The following is a 17865-nucleotide window of genomic DNA, read 5'->3' on the forward strand; positions in this document are numbered from 1 at the left end:
TTATTGATACATGGGTTAAAAAAGAACCCATGTTCTAAAGAAGAAGAGGATAGAATTTACTTATAACCTAAATTTCAAAACTTTCAATATTCCTTTTTATTTCTTTGTTGTTTTGTGAAATCTAAGAATTGTACTGGAATAAAAAGGAAAGTTTCTATTTTATTTCTCCAAATAATCATTTCCAGATTTTTTACCTAAATTGCATATAGGTGAAACTATTTGTTGACTGGAAAAGACTGCTATATTATATAGAAGAAAAAGAATAAACTCCCAAACAGTTTATTCTTTATCCTTTCAAAAATAAAAGCTGTTTATCAACATATTTCCTTAATTTGGAAAGAATGGAGGGCTAATTCAATTGCAAAATCTACCCTGACCTCCACATGTAGATAAATTAATAAAGACAGAAGGAACTTTTGAGCTACCCCATTTCTAGTTTTAAAAAAATGATATAGTGCCATTTGTCTCTCATTTTAACAGGAATACAAGTTTCATCTCCCTTATATCCATTATAACCTTCTTCTAAAGGGAACGACAGATTTGAGAAGCATGTTATTTGATTTTGGTATGATAAAATGAGTGTAGTCAGTTTATCATACAGATGAAAAATCCTTTTTAATTTTGTCCCTCAAGCTAAGGTTTACAATTATTTTAAGCTTCTAGTGTGATTTTTTTTTGTCAAAAAATTTATAAGTGCAAAAAAGTATATAAGATAGATTTTCAAAGTCAATTCTGAAGAAAGAATAGAAAAGTAAAGTTAGTGAAATAAAAAGAATACTGAAACTCATCTGGAGAGGCTTTAGTAGTAATCCTAGTTCTGATGCTGATTAGTCAAATAATGCTGGCTAAGTCATTCAGTATTATGAATTTAAGTTCTCTTACTAAAATGGGAATGATAACATGCACTCCTTATTACATAGCCTTTTGAGAAGGAAAAACTTGAGAAACCAGAGAACATCACTGAAATATAAGCTGTAAATACTACTAACAAACTGTAATTTTAACCTGTAAAAAGCACATCAATTATGATTGTCAGATTTGTCTATAAAATATTTTAACTTTCTTAATGTGCTTTCTTTTCCAAGACTGTAATAATGAAGAATTCATAAACATTGCTGTTTTCTTAAGCAATTTTCATGGTATGCTATAAATTATATGTGACCCAGTGTCTAGGATATTGTAGGGATAGGGACTATATCTGTGATTACATTGCTTTAAAGAATTTCTTGTCACCAGTGAAAAGTAGCATTTTTTCTTTTTTTTTTTTTTTTTTTTTTTTGCAGAATTGCTTATAACACTAAGATGAGCATGCTAAAGAGATAAACACATTCTATTTGTATGTAAGATGATGATGTAAAAAACATGCATTTACCTTATCACAAAAATAACTGTCAACATATGCTTTTTTCTATTTGTTTTATAGCCAAAGGCTCACCAGTTTGTAGTAAAATCCTTTAATACTCCTACCAAATGTAATCAGTGCACATCTCTGATGGTTGGTTTGATAAGACAAGGGTGTGCTTGTGAAGGTAAGAATGGAGAGGGGGTGAAAATGGAAATTTAGATTTATATTTATAGCTGAGAGTGTTATTCAAGCAACTTTATTCTGTTAAATCTTGACGGTATTGATCTTTGTTAATCATTTATTTCATTTTTCTATTGCAATTCAGACATTTTGGAAACAATCAGTAATTTTCTGAATGAACCTCTATTTTAATCTATTTCCATTATTTAGGAAAAATAGAAATGTAATTCTTAATAACTAAGAATTCTCTAAAGTTTTGTTTCCTATTTCTTAACACTTACTGAAAAGAATTCATAATTCAGAAGCCACATGCCTTTATGACATACAAAAATGAAAGATTTTCTTTAATCATTTTAATATTCATTTTGAGTTTAATTTCAGCCAGGGCATAAAAGGACATACTACAATTCATATTAAGATGGACTAAGTATTTTCCATTAATAAAAGCTTTTTTATTTTCAGAATACATGCAAAGATAGTTCAGTCCTGCAAAACACTGTGTTCCAAATTTTTCTCCCTCCCCCTTTCCCTAGACAGCAAGCAATGCAATCTATGTTAAACATGTGCAGTTCTTCTCTACATATTTCTACATTTATCATGTTGCATAAGAAAAATCAGATCAAAAAGGGAAAAAAGCAAGCAAACAACAATAAAGGGTGAAAATCATATGTTGTGTCCACATTCAGTCTCCATAATTCTCTGGATGCAGATGGTTCTCTCCATCACATCTATTGGATTGGCTCGATTCACCTCTTTGTTGAAAAGAGCCAAATCCTTCACAGTTGATCATCACATAATCTTTTAGTTATCATGTACAATGCTCTCTTGTTTCTACTTACTTCACTTAGAATCAATTCATGTAAGTCTCTCCAGGCTTTCTGAAATGATCCTATTTGTCATATCTTATAGACCAATAATATTACATAACACTCATATCTCATCCAGCCATTCCTCATCTGATGGGCATCCACTCAGTTTCCAGTTTCTTGCCACTACAAGAAGGGCTGCCACAAACATTTTTGCACATGTGGCTCCTTTTCCCTCCTTTAAGATCTCTTTGGGAGATCTTAACAGGCCCAGCAGAGATACCACTGTATTAAAGGGTATGCACAGCCTCATGGCCCTCTCCAGAATGGTTGGATCAGTTTACACCACTACCAACACTATATTAGTTGGATTAAATATTTTTCATTGCTCTTCATAGTCTAGTGACATTAGATAAAATTTATTTGCCTTAGGGTCAATTTTTTTCTCTTAGGAATATCTCTAAAGTTATAATAAAATTCAGAAGACAAATTATTCATTTTATAATATTATCAGGTATATTTCAGATAACTCTTTACAAAAACCTCTTTCTTTAAATGTTGCCTACACAATGGGAAGGGGATATGAAAAGAGGGATGGTGATAGAAGAGAGCATATATTTGGGGGGAAGGGGTGATCAGAAGCAAAACACTTTTGAGGAGGGAGAGGGTGAGAGGAGAGAGAATAAAATACATAAGGGAAATACAATTAGCAATAGTAATTGTAAAAAAGAATTTTGAAGCATGTTTCTCTAATGAAGGCCTCATTTCTTAAATATATAGGGAACTGAGTCATATATATTGTTTTTAAAAAGCCATTCCCCAGGTGAAAAATTATCAAAATATATGATCTATGCCCAGAGGCTAAAAAATATGCATACCCTTTGAAAATTACATATCTAATTAAAGTGATTGACAAGCATAGTATTTTTAATTAGTTAAGATATAAAATTACCCCATGTCATGTAAATCTCAGATATATATACTCTATTCATGCTTGATACACTGAGGGGGAAAAAAACATTGTTCCTTTATAGAGATATAAAATATCATTGTCATAGAGATGCGTATGTCAAGAGTGAATCACTTTAACAAGACCATTACTAGGCATGTATCCTAAAAGAAATATTTTTTAAAAAGGGAAAGGATCTATGTGTACAAAAATATTTGTAACAGTTCTTTTTTCAGGGCAAAGAGTTGGAAATTGAATGGCTGCCCATCAATTGATGAATGGCTAAATAAGTGTGATACTATTGTTATATAAGAGATGATGAGCAGGATGGTCTCAGAAAAAAATCTGGAAAATCTTCCATAAGCTCATGAAAAGTGAAATGTACTAAGTACAAAGTAATAGCAATGTTATGGGTTGATCTGGTGTCAGTGACTTTGCTCTTCTCAGAAATACAATGATCTAAAATTACTGTGAAGGACTATGATGAAAAAATGCTATCCATACTCAAAGAAAAAACTGATTGTGCCTGAATAGAGATGGAAGCATACCTTTTTTTACTTTATTTTTCTCAAAGGTTCTTTTTTTTTTTTTTTTTTTTTTTTTTTTGGAGGGGTAAGAGATCTATGTTTTCTCAACATAACTTTTATGGAATGTTTTGCATAATTTCACATGTGCCTTCTCAATTGAGGTGAGGAAGGGAGAAAATCTGGATGTCAAAGTTTTAAAACAAATGAAAAAATTGTTTTACATGTCACTGAGAAAACTAAGATATTTTAAAAAATAAATGTTACTTGCACACTGTGGCGACGTTGACACATCATAACGGCTGCTGTAATTGTTAACAACTGATATTTTAAACTTCTAATTCAGATGAATTGTAACCTAAGCTTTTACTTTTGGTATTCAGTTAGCAAATAATTATTAAGCACCTACAATGTACTCTGTTACAACTTTATACATTGTAGATTACTGAAAAAGAATGCTGACAGGCTAGAATTATCTATTAAGTGCAGTATGGTAGCATCATACCTTTATACTATTTTTTTTTCAAAGCCACTTTGAGTATTTATTTTTTTAGAAATTCACAATATCCACATAATGTGGATGCCCCAATAGATAAACTTATGCTGAGTTTATGCAGCAGGCTTCTTCTCAGCAGGTTTTTTTTGGTGTGGCAGATTTCTTTTCTGCAGAGGGCTTCTTTTCAGCTGCAGGCTTCTTAGCTGCTGCAAGCTTCTTTTCCCCAAGCTTCTTTTCTGCTGGTTTCTTCTGCCCTGGAACCTTCTTTGCTCCTGCAAGCTTTTTATTACCTGCAAGCTTCTTCTTCTTCTCATCTACTGCTTTCTTTGCCTCCATAATTTTCTTTAGTGCAGCAGCTCTTTTATCTTCTCTGATTTTCCGATTCTTGGCCTGGCCTTTATACTATTTTTGAGCTCATGAGTTCTAAGTTACATTTAGCTATGCTAACTGAATGTTAACATTTAAGTTCAGCACTGGCATGGTGAGCCTCCAAGAGTCAGGAGGCCACCAGGTTGACTAAGGAAGAGCATATCTTCCTAAGTTAGAAACAGAGCAGATCAAATTTGCTCTGCCAATAAATAGTAGAATCACTAAAAGTAATAGTGAACTTGCAGCCTGGGCAAAATGGGAAAAGCCAGAATTTTTTAATATTAAAAACAAAAAAAGATCTAACAAAACCTTACTCAAGTTTGATATATTTTGTGTCCATACTGTTTATGATAAAGAGCTCAAAGTACTGGGATTATTTAAAAATAATACTCATTTCTGTAGTTATTATGTTTATTCTTCATTTTTAGTGCATAGTGAGAATTCTTTGTGTATCTCCTTTCTTTGCTTCTAAACTAATTTTTTAGAGAACATTGCTTCAGGAACTCATTTATAGGTAAAGTAAATTATTGAAGATGACAAACCTGCTTCACTGATTTTAATGTTAATTTGCTCTTGGCATACACATTTCTATAACAGTAGCATTTTATATCTCTGTGAAGGAATAGATTCCTTTCCCCTTAAGTGTATCAAGCATGAATAAATCATGTAAATAGGAGATTTACATGACACTGGATAGTTATTTTAGATTCTAACTTATTAAAATATATGCATGTTAATCACTTTAATCAGATCGGTAGTAATTGTATTAGGAATGTATAATAATCAAAATAATAATAGTATTAGGAATCCTATCACCAATTCTAATAAGTTACATTGAAAGTTTGCTAATAAACAAATTTTCTGGAAACCATAAATTAGTCAATCACTAAAAATGATCAACAGATATGGGAATGTACTTAGGATAGTGTCTTACATATACTAGGAATGTAATAAATACTTTCTGGTTCAATTAATAAGGGTATTATCACAAAAATATCACATTTCATTTTTTCTTTTATTAAGTATGTGGATTCTCATGTCATGTTACCTGTGCGGACAAAGCTCCAGCATTTTGCCCAATTCCTCCTGAACAAACAAAAGCCCCTCTAGGAATAGACCCGCAAAAAGGAGTTGGAACAGCATATGAAGGCCATGTAAGGGTAAGTGTTATTGGTTTAGGGAAAGAAAAACATTAACAAAAAAAAATCAAAATCAAATTCTACTACCTTTTATTCAAAATACTTTTCATAGCTATCAAGTGGCAAAACTGACAATTGAGTTTCTAGGTTTACCTTCCAGAACAGACATGTGAAGGGGGAAAGTAATAGTGTTGATTACCTGATACTGATTATTGTAATATCCGGGCTAGCTTTCTTGAGGGCCTTGGGACCAGCCTTGGCCTCCACAGAATAATCACCATGAGAATAGTCAGGAATAAAGTCCAAAGACGCTATTGTCTCCTTTAGTCTCCCAATTTGCGCCAGCAGTCTCAGTCAGCCAGCCAGTCAGCAGTCTGCACATCTCAGTCTCTGACTTCGGTCTGACTCTGACCTCTAAAATACTCTATTACAATTACATCAGTTCATCATACTGAATATAAGTCAATCATTATATCACTAGGGAATCAGTATCTCATCAATTCCACTGAGTTAATATCTTGTTGTAAGATTACGTCAATCATACTGAGTCTTAAGTATACCTTTTCAGAGTTCCTGCCCTCTACAGATTATAAGTTTTATTGAATATTTTAGTAACTTATTTTTTCATGTTTTCTTCTTTTAATTTGTTTGTTACTAATTTGGAAAAAGTCAAAACTGTAACAATATATTCATCTGTGGCAGTCAGCATAGGGGGAGCTCACCTCAATGTTCCTTTGGGGAGAAAATATGTCCCATTGGTACATTGGCCTCTGGTAGAAGGAAGTGGACCATGAAGATATCTCAAAATTTCTACTCTAGAAAAAGTTGGACACTTGGAAAAAGGATGCTGCTGCTATAGAGTGGTGTGGAGCTGGGCCTGGGAGACCAGGAGGCCAGTGGTGGGGTGGGAGGAGAAGGAAGCTTGCGTGCTTAGAAAGCACAGAGCCGGGCAGGAGAATCATCCTCCGGGAGAGCTCTTGGAGCTCTCTGGACCTGTCTCAGTAACAGCTCTGGTGAAAGGGGGCATAGAATTTCTTTTAGCTTTGTATTTTATGAACTTCATGACTCTGTTTGATATTTTCTCTTCGTTTTTTCAACCAACATTAAAGGTTCCCAAACCAGCTGGAGTGAAGAAAGGCTGGCAGAGAGCATTGGCTGTGGTTTGTGACTTTAAACTATTTCTGTATGATATAGCTGAAGGAAAAGCCTCCCAGCCCAGTGTGATAGTCAATCAAGTGATTGATATGAGGTAAGTTTAGAAGGTGAAAATGTTTTTCATCACAATTAAATAGAAATGCAAAGTATGACTTAATAAGATTCAGTCATTGCTTTCTTCTTTGTATATATTTATAGTTATTAAGTTTTGCCTAAATCCTGATTCATTCTAAACCTTTTCTTAATACAATATGATATTAAAGTCAGGAAATCTGGGTTCAGTTCTTGCTCTGACATTATTACTGTCTGTGTGACCTTGGATACGTAATCTTTCTGGGTCTCTATTCCTTAATCTGTACTAAAAAGAATTGCAATAGATGAAGCTACAAGGTACTTTCTAGCTCTAAATCTATGATACTATGATCTTATATAATTATTTGTTTCTATGATTTGTTCATTGATTTATTCATTCTTTAGTTTCCACATAAGTCTGAAAACATTTCAGATGAAAGGGGTACTTTGAAGTCCCCAACAATTATTTTTTTTTGCCTGTAGCTACTTATATTACCAATAGAAGAAAGGGAAAGAAAATGAAAATAGGATTTGTAAAATAGCTGAAAAAGTATTTCTTTAAAGTGAAAATTAAGTATCATATGCAAACCTTAGATGTACTCTAAGGTTTAACCAGTAAAACCAGAAGTGAAAACAAGGCTTCCCACTCTCCTCACTATTATATGACATAGTTCTAGAAATGTTAGCAATAAGACAAAAGATAAATTAAAGGAATTAAAATAAGTTAAGAGGAAATAAAACTATTTGATGATATGATATCTTACTTAGAAAAACCTAAGAAATCATCAAAAATACTAATTGAGACAATAGCTTCAAGCAACCTTTCAGGCAATGAAATGAACACACAAATCAAAAGCACTTATGTATAATAATAACAAAATTCAAGAAGTAGTAATCAAAAGAAAAACCTCATTCAAAATAGCTTTAAAAAATTTGGGAGTCTTTCCTTCAAAGCACACCAAATATTTGCATATATCCTATTATACAGTACTCTTTAAAGGAATAAAGAACAAGGATTTTAGAGGAATGTCCAAGTGCCAATGGTTCAGCCATGCCTATTTAAGAAAAAAGACATATTGCCAAAGTTAATTTACAGTTTTAATGCTTTTTCAATCTAACTACATAAAGGATATTTTACAGAACTTGATAAAATATTAACATTTATTTGGAAAAATAAAAGGTCTGTAATATCAAGAGAAATAGTGAAAAAGGCAGGGGTAAAGGGAAAACAGTATTTTCAGGTCTCGCATTATATGATAAAGCTATAGCCATCAGTATCTCAATAAATGAGAAGTAGTTTGTAGAAACAGACTAGACAAGGTAGAATCAAAAACAATAGAATTCAATAATCTGGTTTTCAGTAATTAGAAAGCATAAAATTGCATTAGAAATAATATGAACAGGCAGTTTTTCTGTGAAGAAATCAAAACTATAAGTAGTCATACAAAAATGCTCTAGATCATTATTGATTAGAGAAATGCAAATTCAGATAACTTTGAAATATCATCTTACACCCATCAGATTGACTAAAATAATAAATGCCCTTCAGTTAGGGAATGATTAAGTAAGTTGTTGTGTATGATTATGATGCACCCTAACTGTGATTGATGTAAGAATAATGAGCTACCAGGTCATTATTAATCAGAGAAATGCAAATTAAGACAACTCTGAGATACCACTACACACCTGTCAGATTGGCTAAGATGACAGGAAAAAATAATGATGATTGTTGGAGGGGATGCGGGAAAACTGGGACATTGATGCATTGTTGGTGGAGTTGTGAACGAATCCAACCATTCTGGAGAATAGTTTGGAACTATGCTCAAAAAGTTATCAAACTGTGCATACCCTTTGATCCAGCAGTGTTTCTACTGGGTTTATATCCCAAAGAGATACAAAAGAAGGGAAAGGGACCTGTATGTGCACAAATGTTTGTGGCAGCCCTCTTTGTAGTGGCCAGAAACTGGAAACTGAGTGGATGCCCATTAGTTGGAGAATGGCTGAATAAATTGTGATATAGGAATATTATGGAATATTATTGTTCTGTAAGAAATGACCAACAGGATGATTTCAGAAAGGCCTGGAGAGACTTACACGAACTGATGCTGAGTGAAACGAGCAGGACCAGGAGATCATTATATACTTCAACAACAATACTATATGATGACCAGTTCTGATAGACCTGGCCATCGTCAGCAATGAGATCAACCAAATCATTTCCAATGGAGCAGTAATGAACTGAACCAGCTACGCCCAGAGAAAGATCTCTGGGAAATGACTAAAAACCATTACATTGAATTCCCAATCCCTATGTTTATGCCCACCTGCATTTTTGATTTCCTTCACAAGCTAATTGTACAATTAAAAAAAAAAGAATAATGAACTAGTTGATAATAAAAAATCTGGAAATTCTTAGACCTGGGAAGAAAGATGCTATCCACCTGCAGAACTTATATATAGAAATATATATAAATATATAACGAAATATATAGAAATATATATAACATGGTCTTACATATATATGTAGATTATTGTTTAATTGTACCTTTCTCTAAGGTGGAGTGAGAAGAGGGAAAAAAAATAAATAAAAATTACATAGCAGAGAACAAAAGAAAACAGCAGAAAGTTCAGCAAAGTTGGATTGCTTTGAAAACTGTGTAGTACATAGTTGTCATTTTTTGAAATACAGTCTGAAATGGAAATTTATGATTTTATGTAGAAATCTCTATGTTCTGCCATGTACATGGAAATTTTCCCTTTTTCTCATTTTGCATTTAAGTTTAAAATGCATCAAAATTTTTTTTAAATTACTTGTAAAATTGAATGGCTGACAAGGAGTGGGATGGATACTCAGAAAAATCTTGGTAATATAAAAACTAAATACCAACAAAAATGTGTTTTAAAATAATGAAGCATATTCAATCACATTACTCTCATTGAAAATGCTATAGGTAAAATTATTTTTAGGAAAAACAAAAAAGGTTTTTGTATCACTAATAAAATATATTTTAAAAAGAAAAAATAGTCTGTAGTAGTTTCAGATATTATCAGATCTTGAAGATCATCATATACAACTATCATATACAAGAGATGTAGTATACACACACACATATGCATACACATATACATATGAATATGAATGATATGTCTCACTCTTAATGTCAAATCTTTTTGGTGTATAATACTCAAGGGAAAATTTTATAATAATGGAAAAGTTTTTTTTTTTTTTAATTTAAAGGATGATGAAGAAAAGTTAAACAATTAAAACTTTTCACTTTAGAGGATTCTCAGGTCAGGCCTATCCTAGAAGGCAAATTATATTTTGAAATCTGTGTCTTCAAGGCTAATAGTTATTTCTAGTTTGGGATAATATTGTAGTACTTAGAAAATATTTTGGCTGTTGTCTAGCAGTTTAATTGGAAGAAAAAAAATTGTTTTAAAATGCATTTGAATGTTCTTTTCATTACAAAATTCAGTTTTGAGAGCTGTACTTATCTGGATTCTCATATTATTAGAAGTAATTATTAAAACTTTAAAAAATAAAATAAACAATGAGAAGAAACAGCAATTCACTTTAGTTGTTTTCTTTTTCAGGGATGAAGAATTTTCTGTGAGTTCAGTTCTAGCTTCTGATGTTATTCATGCAAGCCGAAAGGATATTCCCTGTATCTTTAGGGTGAGTTTATGTGTTAGAATTTGTTCACTGAAATCTAAATTTTTCACTTCAATGTGGATTGTGTCTATATCTCGATTGTAAGCTTCCAAAGAACAGAGGTAACTATGGTCATGGATATGAAAGAAGGATGAGATGCTCAACTTATACTTTTCTTCTATTTCCTCTTTCAAATGGAAGGATGGTTGGACTAGAAAAGAGAAAACAAAAATTATTAGTAAAGAGTTTTTAGCCATAATGAGTAGACACATAGTAAAAGAGCTCCAGCTATATTTGATTAGTTTAAACAGCCGTTTCTATAAAAATCATATGCCAGTGGGCTCAATACATAAAAGGGAACATAGAAATTCCATGTGGAGTTGTGGTGGTAAAGTCCAGACTGTAAGAAGCAAAGCTTGGAGGAGAATGAAGGGGTCACCTGGGTCTTTGCTCAAAATAGAATTTTTCAGGAAGAATTCACCAATGAAAGTTGTAAGAGATGGGAAGGGGAAATAAATTATTCCAGGGAAAGAATATATAGAGGTGTTTGATTAGGTTGTAATGTGTTTGATTAGGTTGTAACGTGTCTGAAAAAAATTTCAAAGTTTTAATGGACCACAAGATCAATAGGATTTAGCGGTGTGATACAATAACCAAAATATATTCAGTCTTGGGTTTAGGGCAGGCATGGAGTTTAGGACTAGGAAGTCCTTGTCAAACCAAGTCTGGAATATAGTATCCTATACTTTAGGGAGTATGTTAATAAGCCAGAATGCATCCTAAGCAAAGTAACTAGAATGATGTGAAGACTGCCAGATCATATCTTCTAATAATCACATGTTGGAATTAATCAACATTTATAAAGCACATTTTATATACCATAGATTACAAAAAGAGACTAAAAAGAAAAGAAAAAAAAAACCAGTCTTAGTCCCCTAGAATCTTTCCATCTAATGCAGGAGATGATATGCAAACAAATATATATAAAACAAGTTGTAATAGATAAACAAGAAGTAATTAACATAAAAAAGACTTCCAGTAAAAGAAAGCATTTTAGTTGGAACTAAAAAGAAGCTAAAGACATTTGTAGTCCAAGCAAGAGGAGGGAGAGGATGGGAGGGATGGAAGACAGTCTGAGAAAAATACTCAGTGTAGAGAGTGAGTATGTCTTGTTCCTTCCTGGTGTCACTGAATTGACAAGTGTATGAAAAGGGGAGTAAAATATAAGAAGATTGGAAAGATTGAAGGAGGCTAGGTTATAAAGGGTTTTGAATGCCAAACAGAGCATTGTGGAACATGTGCAACAGAACATCCAAGAGGCAATAGGGAGCCGCTAAAGTTTAAGTGGGGGGGGGGGGCGGTGTGAATGAAAGAAAAAGTGAACATTAATAAGTATAAATGAATGCTGTGATCAGCATAACGTTAAACACTAAGGATACAAGGAAAGTTCAAAACAGGATCCTCAGGGAGTTCACATTTTAGTGAGGAAGATATACATATATTTTATAAGCACAGGTCCTATACATTATAAATGGGTGGTAAATTCTAGGAAGAAGAAGGATACAAGGAGAGTATAGGAGGAGTTAACAAAGACCTACTGCCAAAGGTGGGAAATGAGTCACATCTGGAATCAAGCCAGGGAAGCTAGGAGAGAAAGGACACTCCATGCTGCAGGACAGTGAATTTTTCATCTGGACACATGCAAAGTGACCTAACTTTGTATAACAGCTAGACAATATATATTTCTGAACATTTCTGATATATCTTTTTGACAAACTACCTTATATATAGTGTAATATTTAGTAAAAGTATCCAAATATGCTGATGACAGGAGAAAGCAATTTAATTCTAGCATTTTTCAAAATATTTCATCTTTGCTTTTGGCATGAATTCTCATGCTAATAATAAGTCATTCTGTTAATGAAAAACAACTGTGTTAGTGATGTCAATTAAAAAAATATTTTTAAAGGCTACCATTTGTGCTCTTTTTTGCTATGTCAGAAAACTAACCTAGAGTAAAAATATTTGTTTCCTAATATATTAACAATACATAAATTTTTTTTTAGGTAACAGCTTCTCAGCTTTCAGCATCAAGTAACAAATGTTCAGTCCTGATGTTAGCAGATAATGAGAATGAGAAGAGCAAATGGGTGTGCTTACTGAATGAACTGCACAGGATTTTGAAGAAGAATAAACTTAAAGACCGTTCAGTCTACATCCCTAAAGAGGCCTATGACAGCACTCTCCCCCTTATTAAAACAACCCAAGCAGCAGCCATCATAGGTAGGAAATATCTGATCAAAATTCAATTCTTTTTTTATCAGTAAAAATACTTTACTTTTCAAGACTTGGAAGGCTGTACAACAATATCATGGACAGTGATGATGTTGGTCTTTTTCTGTAGTTTCCATTTTTAATCATGTATATCTCTCATATTCCTACCTCATACCTAGGCTATTTGGTTACCTTGCTTAAATAAGGTCTGAAAAATTCAGTGAAACCTCAGACACATGACTCCAGGCAAATCACTTAACTTCTTTTAGCCTGTTTCCTTATCTGTAAAATGGGATAAAATATAGCATTTAGTATAGGCTTGTTGGGAGGATCAAATGAAACTATATATGAAGTGCTTATCTTAAAATCTTAATCTTAAAAGACTATATGAATGCTAATTGCTATTATCATCCATCCAATCGATATCAACTAGATAAAATTGTTTCTAAGTTTCTCTGTAGAATTTTATCAAGTTTTTCCTCTCATATTGTGTTCCCATCATGCCAAAAAATGAAAGTGAACTCAGATCTGTTTTTCTTCTTTTTCTGCTTATAAAATTTAGTATAGCTCACATATCATTATTTTAGTTCCTAATTGTTTGAAAGAGTATTAATAAGGATTGTTTAGCAATGATCAAGCTTTTGATCTTTCAGTCATTGTCTTTTGAGGCAGTTAATATTGTTTTTTCTTAAAAGTAAAATGAATTGTGTAAATGAATTATCACTAATTTCTTTTCTGTTTTATTGACTGTATCTGCAATTCTTGTTAATCTTTATTTAAATTGATTTTTGGTGACTTGCTACTTGTATTAGAACACTTATGTAATTTACCCTGTTGGCTTCAAGTAATATTTGCTAAGTAAAAATTATTGACCTTTTTATTTATATGTCATAGATCATGAAAGGATAGCTCTGGGAAATGAAGAAGGGTTATTTGTTGTGCATGTCACAAAAGATGGTAAGGAAAATTTTCATTATTTTGGAATACTTTTAAGCTATATATCAGGAGAAAAAGAGGATTTTGTCTTTTGTTTATTTTATAACTGTAATTTTACAACAGTTTTGATGTGTTTACAGTTTAAAATGTTCTTATTTTCAGCATTCCATAATCCCTTTGGGGTCTAAAACTGCAGTTCTTTTTTCTCATTTTATCATCAAGAATATAAGTAAAGAATAATAATAAGAAGAAGTAAATATTCAGGTGGCAGTCTTAAAGGTGATGCAAAGATAGGAATATAATTTTGCTTAAATTTTTCATCATTGTATTCTATAAGAAGTAACAATCTTAAAAATATTATTTCAGATAAATTAGAAAGTGTTTCTATATAATTTTTATTTATTTATTTAATAACCTTTTATTTACAGGTTATATGTATGGGTAACTTTACAGTATTAACAATTGCCAAACCTCTTGTTCCAATTTTTCACTTCTTACCCCCATCCCCTCCCCCAGATGGCAGGATGACCAGTAGATGTTAAATATATTAAAATATAAATTAGATACACAATAAGTATACATGACCAAAACGTTATTTTGCTGTACAAAAAGAATCAGACTCTGAAATATTGTACAATTAGCCTGTGAAGGAAATCAAAAATGCAGGGGGGCATAAATATAGGGATTGGGAATTCAATGTAATGGTTTTTAGTCATCTCCCAGAGTTCTTTCCCTGGGCGTAGCTGGTTCAGTTCATTACTGCTCCATTGGAACTGATTTGGTTCATCTCATTGCTGACGATGGCCAAGTCCATCAGAAACTGGTCATCATGTAGTATTGTTGTTGAAGTATATAATGATCTCTTGGCCCTGCTCGTTTCACTCAACATCAGTTCATGTAAGTCTCTCCAGGTCTTTCTGAAATCATCCTGTTGGTCATTTCTTATAGAACAATAATATTCCATAATATTCATATACCACAATTTATTCAGCCATTCTCCAACTGATGGGCATCCACTCAGTTTCCAGTTTCTAGCCACTACAAAAAGGGTTGCCACAGTGTTTCTATATAATTACAATGAAATGTAATGTGCTTTGACATAGGACCACTATATAGTATTGTTTGTTTTAAGTAATTTATTCTAACTTTGTGTAGAGATTATACGTGTTGGTGACAATAAGAAGGTACATCAGATTGAACTCATCCCAAATGAACAACTCATTGCTGTGATCTCAGGACGAAACCGCCATGTGAGACTTTTCCCCATGTCAGCTTTGGATGGACGAGAAACTGAATTTTTTAAGTTGGCAGAGACAAAAGGTTGCCAAACAATAGCTTCTGGACAGGTGCGCCATGGAGCTCTTACGTGCCTGTGTGTGGCTATGAAAAGGCAGGTCCTTTGTTATGAATTAAATCAAAGCAAGACTCGTCACAAAAAGATGAAGGAAATCCAAGTCCTGGGCAATGTACAATGGATGTCAGTCTTCAGTGAACGACTCTGTGTGGGATTCCAATCAGGATTCCTCAGATATCCCTTGCCTGGAGAAGGGAATCCACACAGTTTGCTCCATCCAGATGACCATACACTGTCATTTATTGCACAACAGCCAACTGATGCAATATGTGCAGTCGAGATTTCCAATAAAGAGTATCTGCTGTGTTTTAGCAGCGTTGGAATATATATTGACTGCCAGGGCAGAAGATCGAGACAGCAAGAACTGATGTGGCCTGCAGTACCTTCCTCTTGCTGTAAGAGTTGCTTACGTGTACTTAATCTTACCTTTATTTCTTTTTTTAACTGCCTTATTCTACCAGAACTGATAAGAAGTTTTAGGTTTTTTTTAAAATTACTGTCAAAGTTTTTCTAAAATATTTACCACTCTTCTTCAGGAAACATTAATAGTAAGTGTAATAAAATTAACTCTAGATCAGTAGAATTAATATTTAACACCATAATGATTTAAGCTAAAAACCTAAAATTAATATCTATATGTTATATTAGGATAATTACTTTGAACTCATTATGAATCCTTTTTATAGTTAGATATCATTTGTTGTTCAGTCATTTCAGTTGTGTCTAATTCTCCATGACCCCACTTGGGATTTTCTTGGCAAAAATTTTGGTATGGTATTTTATACACTTTGTAGATGAGATAAGGTATTTTACATTTTACAGGTGAGGAAACTGAGTCAGGGAAATTTTAAGTGACTTGTCTAGGGTCACACAACTATTACTAAGTTTCTGAAGCTAGATTTGAACTCAGGAAAATGTGTCTTCCTACCTCCAGGCCCAGTACTCTATCCTCTGTGTCACTTAGATATTAGTATAGTCACCCAAAAATATAGTTCATGAAATCTCATTAAATATAATAGAAAATGAACAAATTAAATAACTAATTTACTATTAACACCAACAAACATTAAACACCTACTGCATATAGAGCAGTAGGAGGGATGTATAATTATATAACATTGGTCCCTGTCTTCAAAGAGTTTAGATTTTAGATTTTTAAAAAGTATAATACGTGTTTGCTGAATACTGAATGAAATAATTAACAAATAGTTTATTCTCATATCTTGTAAAATTAATTATATATTATGTACTTTAAATGTATAATACAGCTAATATTTAATAAATAGTGCAATTAATTAAGCTTTATTAATCTTCAATTCTAAATGTTCTATTGCTCCTTATTTTCCTCAGGTTATAATGCGCCATACCTCTCAGTGTACAGTGAAAATGCAGTTGATATATTTGATGTCAATTCCATGGAATGGATTCAGACAATCCCCCTCAAGAAGGTAATTTTAGAAATGTAAATAAATGTAGGTAAATAACAAAGTATTACACTCTTAAAGATATGTGCTTCATAAATTACTGATGGAAAATTGAAATGTAGGGAACTCATTTTAGAAAAAAGTAAGAGTTGAAAGATGCAAAAAGTTATTGATAATTTGGAGTCTTCTTTACAAGTTAAGGAAAATTTAGGACTAAAGAAATAAAAGAGAAATTTTACTATTGGTATATCAATACATACCCTATACTCTGTTATATTTGGTTTCATAGTATAAATATGACTATGGCTGCTTAAAAACTATATTATGCTATCTCTAAGATAACTATAATTCTCCTTCCTCCATTCTTAGTTTTAAAAAAAAGTATCTAGAGCTAATATAACTTTGAATTATGACTGGTTTCTATGTATTGATATAACATCTTTACAAAGAGTTCAACCATTATAAAATTTGTGACTAAAACAATGGATAAGTTTCTCACAATTGAAAAAGTTAGGATTTTACAGGTTCAGATTTTTTTAAGAAAGCAAAACTTTTGTCATCTTACATCATAATTTTGGCAAATAGAAAATTACTAACTAAGAAAAGCCAGTTGATGAGTGAATAGAAGCACCTTCATCAAGATATGTTTGTATACTATGCTATCCAGGAAACAATAAAAACATTGGCCTTTATCTTACTTTAATACTTTTTAGGCATTATAAACTTGCTCAAAAGATATATTATTGTTTTGTCAGCATAATAGCTGTCACAAATGACTCCTAAAAAGCAAATAAAATACTACATTTAAAGGAAATTAGCACTTTTAAATAAGACACATTTTAAATGGGATTCTTTTTAAATCTTTGTAAGCCTGTATTTCAAGTTACTTATTTTATGCCTTCAGTCAGAATTAATAATATCATTCTATACTTCTTTTAAGTTATATTTGAGACAGCAATATTTATAAGTAAGAAGGATGAAGAGAAGTTCTTAATGAAATATTCATTAATTAATGCTTTCACAATTTGATGTTGCATTAATTTGTTGAAATAATCATTTTCTTCTTTTGTTATTTTAGGTGCGACCCTTGAACACAGAAGGATCATTAAACCTTTTAGGGTTGGAGACAATTAGATTAATATATTTCAAAAATAAGATGGCAGGTAAGGGGAAAATATAATCTTAATTAG

At 32.2% G+C, this 17865-nt stretch overlaps 1 protein-coding gene across 12 annotated transcripts in view; it reads left to right on the top strand.

Annotated features, from left to right (window-relative positions):
• Nucleotides 1-17865, top strand: part of CDC42BPA (CDC42 binding protein kinase alpha) — a 347959-nt gene that overhangs the window by 290506 nt on the left and 39588 nt on the right. For all 12 annotated transcript variants that reach the window (XM_031967004.1, XM_031967009.1, XM_031967005.1 and 9 more), the window contains 9 exons: nt 1424-1529; nt 5693-5829; nt 6918-7057; nt 10630-10711; nt 12754-12970; nt 13856-13918; nt 15053-15646; nt 16602-16699; nt 17754-17838. In XM_031967004.1, coding sequence (XP_031822864.1) covers nt 1424-1529; nt 5693-5829; nt 6918-7057; nt 10630-10711; nt 12754-12970; nt 13856-13918; nt 15053-15646; nt 16602-16699; nt 17754-17838 — 1522 coding nt within the window. The remainder of the gene's footprint in view (nt 1-1423; nt 1530-5692; nt 5830-6917; nt 7058-10629; nt 10712-12753; nt 12971-13855; nt 13919-15052; nt 15647-16601; nt 16700-17753; nt 17839-17865) is intronic.

The sequence above is a fragment of the Sarcophilus harrisii genome, chromosome 4 (genome assembly GCF_902635505.1).
Source record: "Sarcophilus harrisii chromosome 4, mSarHar1.11, whole genome shotgun sequence".
Taxonomy (NCBI): Eukaryota; Metazoa; Chordata; class Mammalia; order Dasyuromorphia; family Dasyuridae; genus Sarcophilus; species Sarcophilus harrisii.